Genomic DNA, 19,532 nt, shown 5'->3' with positions numbered 1-19,532 from the left:
TCCAGACATTCTAGAAGTGATTATATTTTGATGTGGGTAGAGATAAAATAGAGAATTAAAAAGCATAGCCATTTTTTTCCATTAAAAAACCTGAAATCCATGACTGGGACTATGATAATTTTCTATGTTTTCAAAAATAACGCATTTAGATGTCCAAGGGTGAAGTCTGCTCCCAGATAAGGATGATTTTCTACGATCTAAAAAGGGATTTCATAAATCAAGGACAGTCCCATTCACTGGCAATTTATAGGCAATGCCCAACACTCTAAAATAGCATTAACAAAATACAAGATGTTAAAAAAAAAAAGAAAATTTTATAGGGCAACTAATAAAAATCTTAGGTATGTTTAAAAGACAAGATGGCAGTGGTTTATTGAATTAAATTTTTACCTAGTGATACATCTAAAATTACTTTCTGGCTTTGCTAATATAAGGACCAGTGTTCTTTTAATTCTGCTTCCGAGTTTGGCTTATAGCAGATGACACAACAGGCCTTTATGTTTTCAAAGATGGCGATGGTAATGGAGATACTACTTTCTTTTTCCTGAAACTTAATTGCATTGCCCAAAAATAGATAATTAAGAGAATTGTCTGTTTAAGGCATTTATGCTGCAATATTCTATTCCACCATTTATTAGGCCAGATACTTATGAGAAATATTACAAGAAAAAGCTGGATAGAGAAACTTTACCTGTAGGTTTTGCAAAGTACAAGACGAGAATACACAGAGTCAAAATCTCGCTCTACCTCACGCCCAGCAGCCTAGAGACAAGAACCCATACACACACATACGTTAACTATTTTAAATCTGGTTGGTTTTATTTCTCCTACAAGTGACCAATAATTTAGATCTATAGCCACCCTGCCAAATTAGCTACAACTGGCCCCCAGGTTTATTCCAGTACCTCCTTGCAGTCCAGATATACAAAGTTGATGTACTCTGGTACACAATACTCTCTTATATACTTGCCAGCTTACAGGAAGAGATTGTTTAGTGACCACAATTGGGAATGGCAACTTGGTTGTTAAGCAACGTGGTTGCTAAATGAAACCAGAACTGTGCTTATGATCTTACTTCAGCTTTCCTTTTCTTTACAAACCTACGGTCATAAATGTGAGGATTGGTCACAAAGTTATTTTCCCTCAATGTTGCACTTGCAAATGGTCACTGTACGAGGTCAGATTAGCAGTATTTTCAAAGATCCTGCAAATAGCAATTGCTTTCCTTACCTCTTCAATGAAGAGCCAGGGATGACAAGCCCCACCCAGCAGAGATGGTTTCTTCAGTCCCTGTTCAAATATAGCCTTGAGGGCTGGGCAGAGAGTCCCTCGAACCAAATCTGTGATAGCTTCTGTAACTGAATCATCTCCAGCAACAGAATACTGAAAGGAATGAAATTTTAGCCTTTGAATCACCTGACGGCAACCCAGCCAAGAAAGGGATATTCATGACAGATTTCTTTAGTTCTCATTCGAGGCAAAAATAACAAAGCTCAAATTATCATTCTTGGGATATATTATATGACGACCTAACTCTCTGAAAAAGCCTCTAATGCTCAGAAAGGTGGAAGGAAAGAGAAGAAGACAAGCAGCAGTGGCAGCGATGACTGCTTCATTGGAAAACCTGAAAGACCAAGTTAGGGCTAGGTTGTCATGAAGAAATCTGTCTATGTGGTCACTTGGGAAACGAAAACAACTTCACGACAAATAATCAATATGCCATTTCTGTTCTGGTGATTTGTGGATGGGTTCCCATGCATCAGCAATAGTAATAGCACTTAGACTTATATACCACTTATATAGTGTTTTCCAGCCCTCTCTAAGTGGTTTACAGAGTCAGCATATTGGCCCCAACAATCTGGGTCCTCATTTTACCCACCTCAAAAAGATGGAAGGCTGAGTCAACCTTTAGCCTGGTGGGATTTGAACTGCTAAATTGCATGCAGCTGGCAGGCAGCAGAGGTAGTCTGCAATACAACACTTTAACCACTTGTGATAATGCAGTGAGATCAAATGCATTGTCAGCAAGTTCTATCACCTGGCTAAGTTTTCCTTCAGATGTTCTGGGTGTTCAATTACTGGACGCTTTTAAGAAAAGACTTGAGATCCACTTGTGTGGAATGGTATACTTATACCATTGGCAGAGGGTCTCATACTTGAGCATGAAGTTGGACTAGAAGACCTCCAAAGTCCCTTCAACTCTGTTATTTTGTTAAGTGTATGAGTGAGGCTGCTACAGTATTTCTAAATAATTTCCTACTATTTGCCTTTTTACTTGTTATTCTTAAAATATTTCTTACCAATTTTGAATTAGTTCTTATATTATTTTTAATTAATTCTCTGGTTTTCTTACTTTTTGAATACTATTGATTTGCATCAGATATATTTGGGCCAAAATATAATAGAATGTGTTGACCCTAGAGACTGACCAAGATTCAGCCATAAGGTATGTTAGTAAAATTACCTCTTTGCTCCGTTCATCCAGGATCTCTACAAATTTTGCAGGAAACCAACCTGTTTTTTAAAAAAACAGTAAAAAGATAAAACTTCAGCCAGTTAAAAACTTGTATTTTTTTTAAAAAAAAAAACACTTTACAAGTCCCATTTTCACTCACCTCTCAAGCCATTTAGCTCACCCACCCAACAGTGTTCATCTTTCTGGGATATAATCTACAGAAATGGAAAGGAAAAATAATAATTACACAGAGAAAGACAGAATAAATGGCAAATAAGAACAGGAAATGAGAGGTGAAGAGAATTCAAGTGTCACGAATTGGGCACAACTTTGGTATTTAATTGTAAAAGACCATAAAGAGGAGAATGGCTAATTTAGATTCAGCTACCTATTTCTTTTTAAATTCTCCATAATACTCTAGAACAAAGAGTTTCAGGAAAAATGAAAATGGCAGATTCTGAGATTCATGTCTCATGTGTCTATTAATTCCTAATTTGTTTCAACTGGGAAATTGGACCATTCCAGACCAAACCAAGTCCAAAAATGCTATTTTTATTTCTAGAAGCTGTCACTCTCACAAATTAGCCATCAATAGACACATAAACATAAACAATATCTACATACTGTGCAAAAGAGACAATCAACAAGCCAAAAAGGGAGCAAAAAGATCAAAATACATCCCCATCAGGAATCAATGCCCAGATGAGAATAGATTAACTCCAAAATTAATATCAGACCAACAGTCAAGAAGTAAACTATAGCCCAAACAAAGAACTGTCAAACAAGCTAATAGTAAACAGCCCAACCAAAGAACCTCCGAGACCACTTCCACCAACACTGACTGGGCAAACTACTAGAATAGAAACTGAGAGGAAACCCCACTCCTTACTAGCACTAATACCTAGTTTGGGTAATGAAATGTCTGCAAGAAAAAAGCCAAGCTCAGACAGTTACTAAGTACTACCCCTCATTTATGTAAATATGTAATTATGATTTTGGGTGTTTTTTTGGTTATTGTTTGTCTAGGACAAATAAAACAAATAAATTCAGTACATTTGTTGTTCCTTATTCACACAATATTATAGTAATATTTCCCCTCAATTTCCTTCTCTCTAAGGTCATATTGTGTTGTTCCTGACCACCATACCGTGATGATATCATTCTTGCGGAAGCCTAGTTCATCATCATCATGACGCTCAAAATCCAGCAAAGCCTTGGCACGTCGCCGCTGGTTACGGGAACACGCAACATAGCTTTCATGGTCTCGCTGGTGGCTTTCCATGGTATAATCTGGAGTCAAGTCCTGGAAAGCAGGATGGACAGCAATAAGCGATAGTCTTCCACTCTGATACTATACAAATCTATTTATATAGATTTATAAATGTATTGTATGTATAATAAATTTATTGATGTGCTATCAAGTTGGTGTCATCTCTTAGTGACCTCATAGGATTAATTTTCTCCATAACAATCATACCTGTTAAAATGGAAACATAAATGTGGCTATGTTATCAACAGAATATATAGGTGTGTCTACGAGGATAACTTCACACTCACTATGCTGCAACTCTTGGGATCCACACACTGGAAATGCTGAGCCACTTGTAGGATGGCCTCACGTAAGTCTTCAACTAGCTCTGTTTGCTTAATATTTTTGGCTTTCAGTGCCTCCACATCATCTTCTCCTAGAAGTAAAAAACAATTTCTCTGAAGCTGCAAACTTGGTTTACTGCAAGTACTGACAAAAGTTCAAATGAACATGATTTCATTTACTGTAAATCAAGAACAACTGCTAGGTTGTACAGTGTTAGATTGACTTTTTATATATTAAAATATATCTAGCTTGCCCAAAATTCTAACAATTCCAGGTGAGTTACCATCCATATAATATGTACGATAAAACAATAAAATGAGGCAAAAATAAATACAATTTTAGATTAATTGAACAAGTCATAGCCTCAATACAACAACAGAGGGAGAGATTTTTATAAGGGAAAATATGGTATGGCCACGTTGCTGCAGCTGTTAAACGTCAAATGCAGAAATAAAAACTTAGGGTCTTTATCTTGCACTGAAAAGGAAACAATTCTGATAACTATCTATAATTCCAAAGCTGAGATGCCACAACAGGAAAGAGTTCTTTCTTTGTAGATGATCTCTTCAATTCTGGGATGCTGAAAAGAGATCTTCCTGCAGAGCTTCGTATTTGAGAAGGTACCTATTGGGGGAGGCGTTTCTTCAAGTATCAAGGTCCTAATCATTTAGGACCTCAAACATATTATTGAGGCTCTAAAAGTTCCCATGTTCTGCATTAGCTGCAACTTCTGAGCTGCCTTTAAGGATGATGGACTCACAGACAAGCAGTATTCTGCTTAACCTAGCTAAAAGCAAATACATGGTTTGGCAAAAAATGTACAAAGACACTAGCAACTTTCAACTGTTCTTTCCAGGGAATTAAATATTTTATTATGTAATGTTTTATTACCAAAAAGGAGTGATGTGATTCCAGACTTCCTACGCTGTGTTCTGCGTCGCACAATCTGAGTGAAATGGAAAAGCAATGCATAAAAAGGGAGAAAAGTATTTTAAAAAGCCTTTACTGAGCAATTGCACTTTGTTTAGAATTGTAAGGTATATTTTGAAAATTATGTTCAATAAATGGATGTGGGGAAGGAAATGCAAGTGACAAGAGAGATACAGAGTTGAAATAGCAGATTTGAGGAGCCTGGCAGCATTTCTTCACAGAGTATATAAAACCCACCATCATTACTATAGAAGACAATGGAAGCGGAAGTCAAGGATATTTTGAATTTATGAAGGACATAAGGCTTTAAAAACCTTACCTTTGATAAGTTTACTGCAGCACCAGGACTCAGTAGCTGCCCTTGGTCTGCAATGAGGTAAGCAAGGTGCTTGCAACGCTGAGTTTCTACTACTATATCTGTCAGTGAGCCAGACACACGTACGGCTTCCTGTAGGAGCACATCAGGATCTTCAATCTGAGATGGGATATCCGAAAGGGTGTTGAAGATAGATGCAGAGTTCTCGGACTGGGTGAGTTCATCTTCCTGTGTTAATATGGACAAGTTATTTTGCATGATACAGGTGAATCATCCTGCAGAATAGTTTTGCTCCCATTTGTTGTACTTAATCCTAATCTAGTGGGGAACGGTTAGGCAGTTCAAAGCAAGATAAAATCAGTCATGCCTTTCCTTGTTCATTCCATATTGGCTAGTCAATGATGTCTAGAGCACATATTGATAAAGATATATTAGTCTGGGTGGCAAACATTAAAACCTTGGAAGTAGTAATATTGCCTTATTAATGCTGTTATTCTCCAGAGTTTGGGAATGACTTCTAGTAAAATCTGGCTAAGCTTATCTTCATGAACAAATAAACTATTGTTTTAAGTAGATTTTAAGAGCTTGTATTTCCAGGCAACTGATTTTAGATGAAAGTTTATGGAAAATAACTTCTCACTAATAACCAGATTTTCAGCCACTTCTGTACAAGTGATATACAACAGCCACACCGAACAAGTTACAGGTAGTCCTTCATTCATTATCACAATTAAGCCCAAAATTCCCATTACTAAGCAAGGCAGTTGTTAAGTGAGCTTTGCCCCATTTTGCAACCTTTTTGCCAGAGTTAAGTAAATCACAAGGTCATTAAGTGAATCCAGCTTTCCTAATTGACTTGGCTTGTTGGAAGCCAGTCGGGAAGGTTACAAATGATAATCACATGACTCCAGGACAATGAAACTGTCATAAATACATGCTAGTTGCCAAGCACCTCAATTTTAACCACATGGCCATGGAAATGGCTGCAACAGTCCTAAGCGTTAAAACTGGTTGCAAGTCACTTTGTCATTGCTAATGTAACTTTGAATGGCCACTAAACAAATGGTTGTAATTCAAGGACTACCTCAAAAATGAATAGTTTATACAAAACAAAATACAAGCTCTTTCTGTCTGAAGTCTGCCTGCACCTAAATTGAAATAAGCCATGTTGCAGTCAACAGATTCTCATGAATGCACAAAAAAGCAAAAGTAGTTGTGTTGATCAAGGGAAGAAAAATATAAAACCTCATTTGGGTAATATCTTTATCAGAATAACTCAAGGTTACAAAATAACATAAAAATGATGGGTTTCACTAATCCATTAATGTTGAATAGGCATGTATACCTGTCTGCACTGTCAATGCATTCAAGATAAATAAACCAAGATAATTCTGTAATTCTGGTGTTAGAAATGTGCATTTACTGGTTTTTCTAGCTCTATCCAGAAAGACATATTTTTAAAATATAAACATGGTAGTACTTAATATCTTATTTATAAACTAGGCTAGTAGCATTATTACAGAAGGCTGAAAAGAGAAATTAAGGCCATGGAGATGTTGAGGATACAAAAATTACCTAAGTTTTAAGTGAGCAAAATATGATTCTTTTTATTCTTTCCTGAAACTTTCCCCCAAGATCCTCAGTGTGCTAAGAAGTCTTGAGTTCTAGCCACCCCACATAGTATGCCCATTCCATCCCTGAGAGAAAAAGAAAAAGCGGAAGTTAAGAAATTTTACAAAACATTAGTTACCTTCAAACTGAGCATACCCAGTGTAACCTGAAAGAGAACAATGGAGCCTTGATAGAAGAAATAGTCCCAGATACGCAGCAACAGCTTGATATGCACCACACTAGCAAATGATGTAAGAAACCAATGTAGGGTAATGAGGGAGAGCTCTGTGGATAGAAATAAACATACATCAGTTTATCTGTCAACTGCATGCTTGTTCTCTTCATTTCCAACATAAAAAGGAGCATTAACATTATTTCTTTAAGCAATGTAGAAGAAAATACACTGTTCTTAATTCATTTTGTATCATTGGGAACAACTAAACACATAGTTTTTTTCCATAGATGAATGTTTAAAATCATAAATGTTCTTGAATTCACAGATGCAGCAATGCAGAGATTCACAGTTGTATGGAAATAATTTCTGGCCTATATTATTAGCACTGTTATCAATGTTCAGTATGCTGTTATTCACAGAAGTGAACATTAAAGTCTTAAATTGAACTAAAGGCTTCTTTAAAAACTAAATTACCTGCTTATAGGAAGAATTAAAATAACAAACGAACTCTATATAAATGAAATACAGTATATAGGAATTGGTTTAAAAAAAAATCAGGTATTTGTGCTTTGACTGATAATGGGTCTCCAAGATCTTGGGCAGAATCTTTCCAGATACGTTTTTAAAAACTGATAATGTGCCATGCTAAAGGTTGAATTTGGATGCGCTCCCATTAACAAGTGATTATTCCACCATTAAACTGCCACTGAGTTTATTACAACTGCCCAGGGGTGGGTTTCAACCGGTTCGCGGCGGTCCCTGCGAACTGGTTGGTCGCCGAACCCGGAAATAAGTAACTTCCAGGAACGGCGAAGGGCACGCCCACCCGCCTGCGGTCCTTACCCGGTTTTGACGAGTTCTGCGCTTCCACGCATGCACAGGACGCATACAGCGCCTGCGTGATCGTCCAGGAGCAGCTGGAGCATCGCGCAGACGCTAGTACGCATGCGTGCACCGCACGCGTGCACGAGGACGCTGCCCGCCCCGTTCCAACCGAACCGGTTGGAACGGGGCGAGAAACCCACCCCTGCAACTGCCCCACTTTAAACTCTCAAAATCCAGTTTTATTCGGCATGTATCCATCTCATCAAACTAAAAGAAATTATCAGACAAAAAGGTCCATACCAATGTCATGTTCCTGAAGAAGTTTGTCCAGCTGTGGCAGGTATTGCACAATGAGATGGCGTAGGACACGTTGATCAGTCTGGACCCCCATCAAGGTGGTACTGAAGTAGGAGGCTGGCACCATATCTTCAATGATAGCACACATCATCCAGAAGGCATCTTCCTCTTCTAAGAAAAGAAGCAAGGAAGCCACTACCTAGCATAAAGGAAGAGAAGATCTAAAAGTAAGCATTAAAGCACTTGTTATCACAAAAAGGAATTATTTCTGCTTAACTATATGTTCAATGACAGAATAGAAAGGAAGTGTTTGAAAATTAGAATTCTAATAATTTTGCCTCCTCTATCTTGGAGGCTTGAACAGCTAAGTTGTGGCATTAGGTTAGGATTCCCAAACCTGGGATATGGATGGAGAGGGAGAGACTTATTCTCATAAGTATAGTCCCACAACTCTGCACCACAATCTCAATGCGATTAAGTTGACAGGTATCACTAAATGGAAGCCCACATATTATCTAAATAGCAAATTTAAAATCTAATTAGGTATATAGTGGATTTAAGAAAAATTGAGTAAAAGTTTGATTCTCTGGGATTTTTTATATTCTGGACATGATCAATTTCAACTTTTCCCCTCAGGATGTCACTATTGAGGACTGCATGCCAAAAAACTAGATATAAAGGTAGTTCTTCCCCTGGACCATCACTCTGTTGAACACTTAATTCCCACAGGACTGTGTCATTTTTCATCTTTTCTCATCTTCCCTACTATCTTCTCCTATTGATTACTTATGATTTATCCATTGTTGTTTGTAACTTATAATTAATGATTATGACTATGTTTTATGATCTATTATTTGCTGTTTATATGGACACTGTGAGTTTATGCACTGGAGACAAATTCCTTGTGTGTCCAATCATACTTGGCCAATAAAGAATTCTATTCTATTCTATTCTATTCTATTCTATTCTCTACAATTAGTTCAAGAACAGTATTGAGAGTGAATTTGCTTCTCACCTTTCTGTGAACAGATCCTTACAAGAAAATGGCCATAAAGCAAATACATTTCATAATGAAAAAGAATATTTTACCATGCCAGTGCCTTGACAGTACCCAATTTCAGGATATAACCAAGCCAATCCACGTAATATTCTGCGTAACCGTGGTACTCCGATGCTATTCATGTTGGAGAAACAGGCATTGCTGGGCATGGTGCGGAGTAAATCCTTTTCAATCTGAGGAATATCAAGAATCAAAGATAAGCACTTAGTCAGTGACAGTTGAGCTTTTCTCTATAAAGGTAAATCTGCTGGCAAACACTTTCCACTCATTTCCGGAAAGGTGATTGAGCTGACTTCTTGAAGCCTGAAATCAGTAACATATTTAACATTTTTAGCGCTGAGGACTGTGAACTAGATAAAGCATCAATATGGTGAGGTATTGGGAGGGGGAGTAGTTTGGAGAAGTTTCATTGATTTGTTTTTAATTGTATTTTTAATTGTATGCCAATTTAAACTATACTGGCAATTTTCAGCAATCATGGTCAGAAAAGCTCTGAGAACTAATCAAAGGAAGCTCGGGGATCAACATGGTTTAAGTCCTTGTTCTGTGTAAGAACAGAATTGTCACTGATTTAATTTCCCAAAGCATTAACAGTGAAAAGTACTCACCTGTTTAGCAGCAATTGTTTCATCATTGGAGCTGTTTTTCACAATTTCTCGGTAAGACATTTCTGAATTTCTCTTTTTCAGTAGAGCACCCGATAGTCTCATCCACAACTGGAGGGAAATTGTTGGAAAAGAGTTGAATGTAGTCAGAGATTCTTACAGACAAGCTTTCTTTCTTGAGTAGTCTTACCTGGGGCCTCATACTGTGAGGAATGCCGGCCAAAACCAGAGAACGTAGCTTGTCTGAATGCGGAAGTGTGACTTCAATCTTATCCCACGTGAGGTCTCCCACATCATGATTGTGTGTGAACTCCAGATGGGCTTGCCATTTCAGTCTCTGCTGTGGCTCTTCAATCAGCGAGATCCCCAAAAGTTTGCTGGGTGGATCTACACTATCTGTAGTATATCCAAACAGTGGGGGAAAAATAACACTAGAAAAATAAACAAGCCTCTAAATATTTGGATATTCCAAAAGATAATTGGAGAACAAGTTACTGAACTTTGGCACAGAGATAATTCCTAATTCACAGTTGTAGGAATCAAGGATGTAGGAATTCAAAAGCAAAAAACTGTGAGCTGTCTCTAATAAAGCTTACGTACATCCATGAATTCAACTGAAAGGAAAAGGAAAAAGTTTTCTTGAAAATGTAGATACTGAATCAGATTAATCTGACCCCCCTTCCGAAAAAAAACCCATTTGTAGGACAAATCCTGATATATGCTTGAAGAAGTTGCATCTGATACTTTTTTAGCTGTCACTTATGTGCATTTCAAACAAAATTCATGCACACATATGTATCCTCTCATAACTAACAAGACCCCAAATTCGTAATTTTCATAAAGATGGCATTTTTCTTCTTAAAACTCAAAGTCATTTTAAAGTATAGTCCTAAACAAGAAATGACATAGGACTTATCTATTTTATATCAATGTCTGACATATGGTTTTCATTGATATTCTTTCAAAATATTAAATAAAATGAATACATTTAAAGAAGTGAAATACTGTTAGTGGGAATTAAAATCTTCTAAATGAGAAACTGAGAGGGATCTGATCACAAGTCAAGCCTTTTAGAAATGAAGAACTTGCCTTCTTTGCCAACTCGGAAACCAAATTCATCATATCGGATCTCTGGCTCTTCAAGAGATTCGTCTTTCTGGAAAATAAAAGAACAGAAATGCTATTTATCACTTAATGCAATAGTCAAATGCAACATTTTTACGCCTTGCTGTTATCCAAAATGAACAGTGACTGCTTCCAGATCTCTTCTCCAACCTGGTTTCCTCTTTCTTAATCACCAGCCAGCATACAAGTACAAAGAGTACAAAGGGTATTCCGCCACATTCCATCTTTTTCTCTAAGATAGATAAATCAAGAATTTGAAGGAAATTTCAAAATGTTCTTCCACTGGTCCAAACCTAACATCTTTTCCTTGTCCAACTTCTTTAGATATCAATTCTACGTGCACATGTTGCATATCAAAAATGTTGCTAGTGTTTTTATGGTTGTTTATCTTTATGGTTGTTTATCACTGTTCTTCTAGCCTAGCAATCATCATTTATTTGATTTATATACTAATTCATTCATGAAAGCAGTAAGGCCATAGTGGGAGCTATTACTATTGCATTATATTACAATCATCCCAATTTCATTAAAAAGAAAAAAACCGACTGTTGAATCATATTTAATGTAAACTAGATTAATTTCCTGACTTAATACAAATGGACCCAGCACATCCTTTAGACATACATATGTATAACTATGATGACCTGGGACAAGGCATGAAAGTTACACAACCAGCTGAGAATTCAAACTCCCCTTTAATGCTCCAAATGTCCTCTCAAATGCTCCCATGTTCTTGGCAACTACCAGAGCAAAGCACATGCGCAGTCTCTGGTCCAGCAAAACAAAGGAACAGCGAAATGAGTCCATGAAACAAGGATCAAACAATGAGTCCACAAACCAAGGAACAAACAATGAGCCCACAAGTAAGTCAGGAACAGAGTACTGAATCCACAAGTAAGGAAGAAGCAAGCAGTCCTGCAAACTCCAAATGGCTGTATCAGCACACCAAACTCTACCAATTCAGCATTTGTTCCTGACAAATGCCCCTCCCTACAGCGTCTCCTTAAATCTCAGTCCCCAGGTGTGCTTTGTGAAGAGGATTGGGGTGCTCTTTTCCTGAGTTGTCAGATTGGCCTGCACTGTTCCTGCCTTCTCTCCACTTTCCTTGCTTGTGGATCAGGAGGGGGGGTCTTGCTCATCGCCCGAGCTCTGTCGCTCCTCATGTCCACTGCTTGCCCTTGTTCTTCCTTGCTAACAAGCCATCCCAATCCTGAGGGGCCGTGGGCTGCTCTTCCCCACATTCCTCCGAAGAGAATGAAGCACCCCCCTCGATTTCCTGCCAGTTCTAGCTCTGGCTCATCCTCCTCCTCAGATTCAGGCTCCAACAGGGGCACGACACATAGCTAAGTATAAGCTAATTGGAATAAGTTATCATTGCCACCCACCCAACAAAGCATTTTTAAAAGAATCTATTTTAAATATAAGGAAAGTCTATATTTTACACTTTCCACCGTTTCCCTGAAAATAAGACCTCCCTGGATAATAAGCTCAATCGGGATTTTGAGCGCATGTGCTAAAATAAGCCCTCCCCCCAAATAAGCCCTCTCTGGAAATATTGCAACACAGCAGCAGTTATGAGGTGACCATGCATGCCGCCTCCTGCACCTAAAAAATAATAAGACCTCCCTGAAAATAAGGCCAAGCGCTTATTTTGGGGGTCAAAAGAAAATAAGACTCTGTTTTATTTTTGGGGAAACATGGTATATAGTCATATGTAAAACATGATTTTAAAAGGCAATTAATGAGTTACTGAACTTTTACTTTTTACTTTTTTTAGCTTTAAGTAAGATGTATGCATTTTTTTCCTTCATTATAAATTACCTGTTGTCTGTTTAGAAATCTTTTTGTACAAGTATGAGTTCATAATAATGTGACTATGCCAGCAATTAAATGTGAAGATGCTTTAAACGAGCCTTGTATGTAAGCACTCCCCTGATAGCTATAAACAAGGAATTTGTATGTAGGTAGCTGCCCTGAACTCTGTACAGGACAGTGAACAGAATGGTGCCTCCTCTGTGCTAAGGGTGAAAAACCAGACGATAAAGAGAAGAATCAGGCTGAGCTTTGGCATTCAGCATAGGAAGGCAGAATGGTGCTGCAGGAGCAAAAGAGTTCTTGCTTTACTGCAAAAATGTTAATAACAGTGTGAGTTGATTTCCAAGTCTACTAAGCATTCTTATACCAGCCTTGTACTCCTTCATAATCATTACTTCATATTAATTATTCTTGCAAAAGAAAAATAAGGACAAAACAGATTTTTTTACTTTGCGATCTATGTACCTGAGCATATTTTGCCAAAATTTCTTGAGGCCAGATGCTGGGAGTAAGAGCAGAGAAGGGCCCACCAGTGGAGGGAGTATAACTTCCTATATGCAAAAAGAGTAAGCGTACACAGGAATATTACAGAAATGACCACAAACAGTATAAGGACCAATATTAATATAAAGATATTTCAATTCAGGTTCAATTATTTCAATACATTTCAGAAAAGAAAAAAAATATTGGAAAGATAGATCAGATGAGGATCTATCTAAACCTTGAAAAAGAAAAATTCTCTCCTTGCTGCCCTTAAATATAATAAAATTTTTATGTATTAGAATCAAACTGTAGTGAATGCAGTGGAAGTCAACCTGATCCCTACCGCCCACTAGTGGGCGTTCCAGCTTTCATGGTGGGCGGTAGGGGTTTGCTGTAACTCTGCTTTATAAATTTTATAAAGTAAAGTTACTTCCCTACTTTATAAATCACAATTACTGTGGAACCGGTGGGCGGTTAGAAAATTTTACTACTAACAGAAATACAAAAGTGGGCGGTAGATATAAAAAGGTTGACTACCCCTGTACTAATGTATTGCCAAGATAGATAATGGTAAAGACTATTCAACCCAAGCTTTACACCTGATTATTTCATGGATATATCCACACAGTTCTCTTAGAAATAATACGGAAATGGTTTGTTTCAATTCTCTCCCAGGATGTTTTACGAATTTCTAGGCCAACCTGCAACCTTGGTATTCCTTGGAAGTCTCCCAAGCCTGAGGCTGTTTAGTTTCTGAACCCAAACAAGGTAAAAGCAGCAGTGAAAACACACTAAATGAAGCACCACAACTCCTATCAAGTTGACATGAATTATAAATTATAAAAATAAATTCAAAACTAAAAAGCTGACATGGTGTTCTTCATTATTGAGAATTTAATTTTGCAAGCTATCTTTTGTTTTCAGAGCCAATGGACAGTTTCGGCAATTGTGGTTTGAGAATGGAAACATAAAATATTACAGGGATCTCAACTGATTTATATAAAATGGCTGAAATAACATGTGAAGTCAGTTTAACCTGGAACATGATAGTTATTATTCCAGAAACTGATTTAGGAAAGAGATATAGAAAATTACTCCAATAAATATCATGCCAACAAAGCTTCTTATCAAGCTTTGAAAAGATAAATTTATTTTTTTGTTTATTTATTAATTATTTAGTTTTTTTGAATGATGTGCTTCAGAGTAAAGTGAAGGCAAGTGAAAAACAGATCTGTGGTTCATTGCAATCATATGTATCCAATGTTATAAACAAAATATAATAGCAAAGATAGCAAAAATTACACTCTGAAGGAACAAATATTAGGAAGGAGTATATTAAAAGGCAGTGCTAAAATGTCAATCTTTTTATAATAGTCTCAATGCTCTGATTTAAATAATCACAAATGCTCAATGTTCATAAAGAGCTTACCTGACATTATTATGGAGGAATATAGTCAATGAGGCTTCTTAGATTCTGTAGAAAACCATTACTCTGTTGCAAAATAGAGAGATAATATGGAAAGAGCAAATTAATTCCTAAAACCAAGCAATCATAACTGTCAGTTACTTTCTAGAGGCACTGCTAAAATCATATTAAATTTCTAATTCCAACACTTACTTGTTCATATGCTACAAGACCAAATATTATTTTTATCTGGCAAACGTTGAATTCATATCCTGACTCTTGTACAAAACTTGCCAGTAAGCCCAAGTAGTTCTAATCATAGTCAAATTAATACATTAAAAAAATAATTGCAGCTAGTGATTAAGGCATCAAGCTAGAAGCTCAGAAACTGTGAGTTCTAGTCCCACCTCAAGCACAAGCACAGTTGGATGGCTACTGCTAGTCACTTTCTCTTGGAAAAGAGGCAATGTCACATCTCTTCTGAAAAATATTTTCATGAAAACTGCAGAGATTTGTCCAGGCAGTCTCCAAGAATCGGACATGATTGAATAGAAGTTTCAATTCTGAGAGTTAGATTAACATAGTAAGATATTTCTTTAAAATATCCTTATTTATGCAACTGGTTAACATTAACCAGTTAAATAATTAAAATTAAAAAAAACCTAAACAGCAAAGAAGTTAAATAAAACTTGTTTTATTAATGTCATCAAAGTAATTCTAATCTATTTTTTTAAAAATAAATCTAATTAAACATATGTACATTAGAAAGGTCTGCCCAACAAGCAGTTTGAAAGAATGCAAATGAAAGTAGCTAATTAGGTGCCACTTCTGTTGGAAAGTAATAGTGTTCCGTGCACCTTGGTCTATAGTCATGCTGGCCATATGACCACAGAAATGTCTTTGGAGGACACTGGTTTCCTGCGCTAAGAAATGTAGATTAACACACACGCATAGGCATGGAAACAACTGGACAGGCGAAACGTTTATTTAGCATTAGAGAATTAAAGCAGCTGATACTAGTTCAAGAAAAAATGTGAGGCCAGCAAAAACAATGTAATCTGATATATGAAATTTATATATGAAATTGGAAAAGATTGGATTATACCCTAGTCAAATTTTGTTAAATGAAGGAAATGTTAAGGTCATGCCTGGTGTCTATATTTAATCCATCTGTAAAAGTAAAGCTAGGAAGAGAACCACTCTTGAGCAAATATTAACTTGAGGAATTAATGAAATTTATGGAAAAACATACAATATCCCAATGTAATAAACAATAGGAGACACAAAAGTAAGGCTCAGGAAAATATATGTTGACACTTGACTTGGCAAATCAAAATGTATGTGCAGCTTAAAAAGGATATTTTAATTGTAGCAACAAACAAAGATTCTATATATTTTGGACTATGAAATATGCAACCTCCAAAGTTAAGAATATAATTCCAGGAAACCTCTGAAACTCATTTCCAAATTGTATATTTTGATGTTCAAAAGCGGAAATCATTACAATATGATTGGAAAGCAGTCATCATCAAAAGTTAAAAGTTGTTGCTAGTAAAACAAAGGTATCACTCATTGAAAATCTTCTTTACATAATTAAAAAAAATCTGTGGCAATATTAGGCACAAATATTTTCATTTAAAAAGTTATTTAAAAATATTTTCTCTGAATCTATATTTTCCCATATTAGTAACACACCAAAAATATAACTTTAGAAATGAAAGTGAAAAGTCACCAACAACTTCACAATGAAGAACAGATGGCCTTTTAGGAAGTGAGAGTAGATAATGTGAAATAGAAAGAAAGTGAAGAAAGGTGCTTTTGCTTGTCAGAAGATTGCAAAATGGGATCATGTCAGTCCAGGACACTGCAACTGTCATAAATATGAGCCAGTTGCCAAGCACTTGAATTTTGATCATGTGATCATGGTGATGTTGCCACAGTCGTGTGAAAAACAGTCATAAGTCACTTTTTTCAATGTAACTTTGAACAGTATTTAAATGAATGGTTGTAAGTCGGGGAGTGCCTGTATGCAACCAGCACTGAATGTTTTAAACAACTGAGTCAGAAAATTGCAGTGAGATCTATGAGTCACTAAATGGAACAAAAAGTAAAAATCTTCTGTAAACACAAATTCTTATTTGTTTAAAGAGAAATCAATATTTTTCACAATATAAAAGTCCCAGTGCTAACATATTGTAACGTGGTGCTACTTTTCTTTTTCTCAGTTTTTCTCTGCAATAAAAAGATTATTTTAGGAGAACCCATCTTGGGTGAAATAATAGCTTTGATTTAAAAATAAAATAAAATTGGGATTCCTACTTAAGTAGGTATAATTCTGGCAAATTCTGAACCTCAAGCCTCAAGCAATAAGGAGAGGGAAACAATTCTGAAGAGAATATTGCATTTGAGAATAGTATCATTACATGAACTATGACTATAATAATATTGGTTCTACATTATGAAGGAGAGGGGATTTTGCAACTACTATTCCCTTATCCCTGTCCTCAAAAACCTCAATTATTTGCTTTCATAGGAACTTTTCTTAGACAATATAACAACCTAATACCTAAGGTAATACAAACTTGCGTTTTTCAGAGAGTACAACAGTAGAAAACTGCCCATAACAGAAAAATGCACGACTGTTTAACTCATTTCTATGTACAATATGTACAAAACTATTAAATAGCAGTATTGTGATCAGAAAACATTCAGAACTGCTAAGAGTTAATTTGATTGAATTATGGCTGTTGGGAAAATGTAAGCAATTAACATTGGATAGCATGACCAACATTTCATTAGTTACAAACAGAAACTTGTTACCTCTCTTTCTCTCCCTATGGCTTAGCTTAGCATTCAGAGCCAGAATGAATAATGAAGAACTCAAAAAACTGCTTACAACTTTCTAATATTTTATTGGATTGAATAAGGCATTACCAGATGCACAAACTTTAAAAGTAAAAGATTGAGCTGTTTCTAATTTTGTTCAAAGTAACTATAAAAAGCCAAAACAGCTCTAGCCTGCATTAACAGAGGAGTAAAATCAAGACCATGTGAAAATGGTTAAACCACTTTATAAACCACTTTATAAAGCACACTTGGAATATTGCATCCAGTTTTGACCATCACGATATTAAGAAGATGTTGAGACTCTAGCAAAAATGCAGAAAACAGCAACAAAGATGATTAGGGAACCGGAGCCTAAAACATATAAAGAATGGTTGGAGGAATTGGTTATGTCTAATTTAACTTAATCAAAAGAAGGACTAGGGGTGACATGATAGCCGTGTCCCAATATCTAAGGGGCTGCCGCAAAGAAAAGGGAATCAACCTATTCTCCAAAGCACCTGAAAGCAATTCAATAGAATAGAATAGAATAGAATTCTTTATCGGCCAAGTGTGATTGGACACACAAGGAATTTGTCTTTGGTGCATATGCTATCAGTGTACATAAAAAGACAACATACATGGGTTTGTATTGTAGAGGGCATTTTCTATATAAGTGAGGGCCGTGTTTATTACTCAATGTTATATGCCCTGATTAAGCACAGTAAATATGTGATTGTATAGAATGAAAACATAATAAAATATATATATTAAGAATAAAAAAGACAAGATACATTTGTCAAGAACCATAAAGTACAACACTTAATGATAGTCATAGGGTACAAATAAGCAATCAGGAAACAATATCAATATAAATTGTAAGGATATAAGCAACAAAGTTATAGCCATACAGTCATAAGTGGGAGGAGATAGGTGATAGGATGAAAAGACTAATAGTAATAGTAATGCAGCCTTAGTGAATGAGGGTGAGGGAATTGTTTGTTTAGCGGAGAAGAAGCAAAGGATGGGAACTAATCAAGGAAAGAACCAACCTAGAAATAAAGCAGACACTTCCTGATAGAACCATTCATCAGCTGGAACTGCTTGCCTTCCAAAGTGCTGGGTGCTCCATCAAGGAAAGTATTTAAGAAGAGGCTGGACAAGCATGTATCTGAATTGGTGTAGGGTAGGGGTCTCCAACCTTGGCCACTTTAAGACTTGTGGACTTCAACTCCCAGAGTTCCTCAGCCAGCTCAGCTGAGCTGGCTGAGGAACTCTGGGAGTTGAAGTCCACGAGTCTTAAAGTGGCCAAGGTTGGAGACCCCTGGTGTAGGGTCTCCTGCTTGCTGGACCAGAAGACCTGCCAGGTCCCTTCCAACTCTGTTATACTCTTCTCCATAAGGTGGGTGAAAAGTCCCGTCCACCCCCTCAGGACAGTCTGTAAGCAAGAGCAGATGCTTCCTGTATTAGTTTTGCTTCAGGTCAGAGCATCCCTCTTTCCCTCCCGACCTTTATAAAAATGCTGCTCCTTTCCCTACTTTTCCCTGCGAGCAGATCTTAACTGCTGATGGAGACAGAGAGGGAGGAATGAGTGGATCACTTCAGGTCATTCATGAAATCTTGGGACCAGCCCGACGGACTTCCCAACCCCTGCTTGCTTCGCAAAACCCGTCCCCCGTAGGGATTCCCCCATAGCTTCCCCCACGACCTGGATGGCCGTTTCTTCGGTTTACTCCTCCGCCTGTCACAAGGAGGGAGATGCGTGGCCCTCGGTGATGCTGCCCACTAACCTGCCCCGTGGCTCTGCCTCCGTGGGCTCCATTTCCCTGCCCTCGCTGCCTCCCAGCCTCCCTCGGTGCTGCCGCTGCTGCTAAACGGCGCCACTCGAGAGCCTTCCCCGCGCACCCGCCCCGCTCCCAGCGGACCCCCCTTTACCTCAGAGGACGCCTGGGCGAACTTGGCAGCCCAGCCAGACCCCCCCACGTTCGTCTCGTCAGCACTAGCTAAAGCACT

General features: G+C 37.3%; 1 protein-coding gene across 1 annotated transcript in view; it reads right to left on the bottom strand.

Moving 5' to 3' along the window:
• SGSM3 (small G protein signaling modulator 3) overlaps positions 1-19,532 on the bottom strand; it is a 26,228-nt gene extending 6,696 nt beyond the window's left edge. Inside the window, exons 1-17 of the mRNA XM_087723211.1 lie at positions 19,455-19,532; positions 14,721-14,783; positions 13,274-13,359; positions 10,958-11,024; positions 10,059-10,264; positions 9,872-9,979; positions 9,293-9,436; positions 8,207-8,402; positions 7,046-7,191; positions 5,299-5,523; positions 4,941-4,995; positions 4,013-4,140; positions 3,603-3,758; positions 2,616-2,670; positions 2,465-2,514; positions 1,231-1,383; positions 692-762 (exon numbers count right to left, since the gene is read on the bottom strand). Coding sequence (XP_087579337.1) covers positions 692-762; positions 1,231-1,383; positions 2,465-2,514; positions 2,616-2,670; positions 3,603-3,758; positions 4,013-4,140; positions 4,941-4,995; positions 5,299-5,523; positions 7,046-7,191; positions 8,207-8,402; positions 9,293-9,436; positions 9,872-9,979; positions 10,059-10,264; positions 10,958-11,024; positions 13,274-13,359; positions 14,721-14,727 — 1,853 coding nt within the window. The 5' untranslated portion in view covers positions 14,728-14,783; positions 19,455-19,532. The remainder of the gene's footprint in view (positions 1-691; positions 763-1,230; positions 1,384-2,464; positions 2,515-2,615; positions 2,671-3,602; positions 3,759-4,012; positions 4,141-4,940; positions 4,996-5,298; positions 5,524-7,045; positions 7,192-8,206; positions 8,403-9,292; positions 9,437-9,871; positions 9,980-10,058; positions 10,265-10,957; positions 11,025-13,273; positions 13,360-14,720; positions 14,784-19,454) is intronic.

Source organism: Thamnophis sirtalis, unplaced genomic scaffold, assembly GCF_051295495.1.
Source record: "Thamnophis sirtalis isolate CommonGarterSnake01/CBP01778 unplaced genomic scaffold, rThaSir2_p1.2 scaffold_9, whole genome shotgun sequence".
In the NCBI taxonomy this organism is placed as follows: domain Eukaryota; kingdom Metazoa; phylum Chordata; class Lepidosauria; order Squamata; family Natricidae; genus Thamnophis; species Thamnophis sirtalis.
Note: the sequence above shows the minus strand (reverse complement) of the source record. Positions and strands in the feature narration are given on the sequence as shown.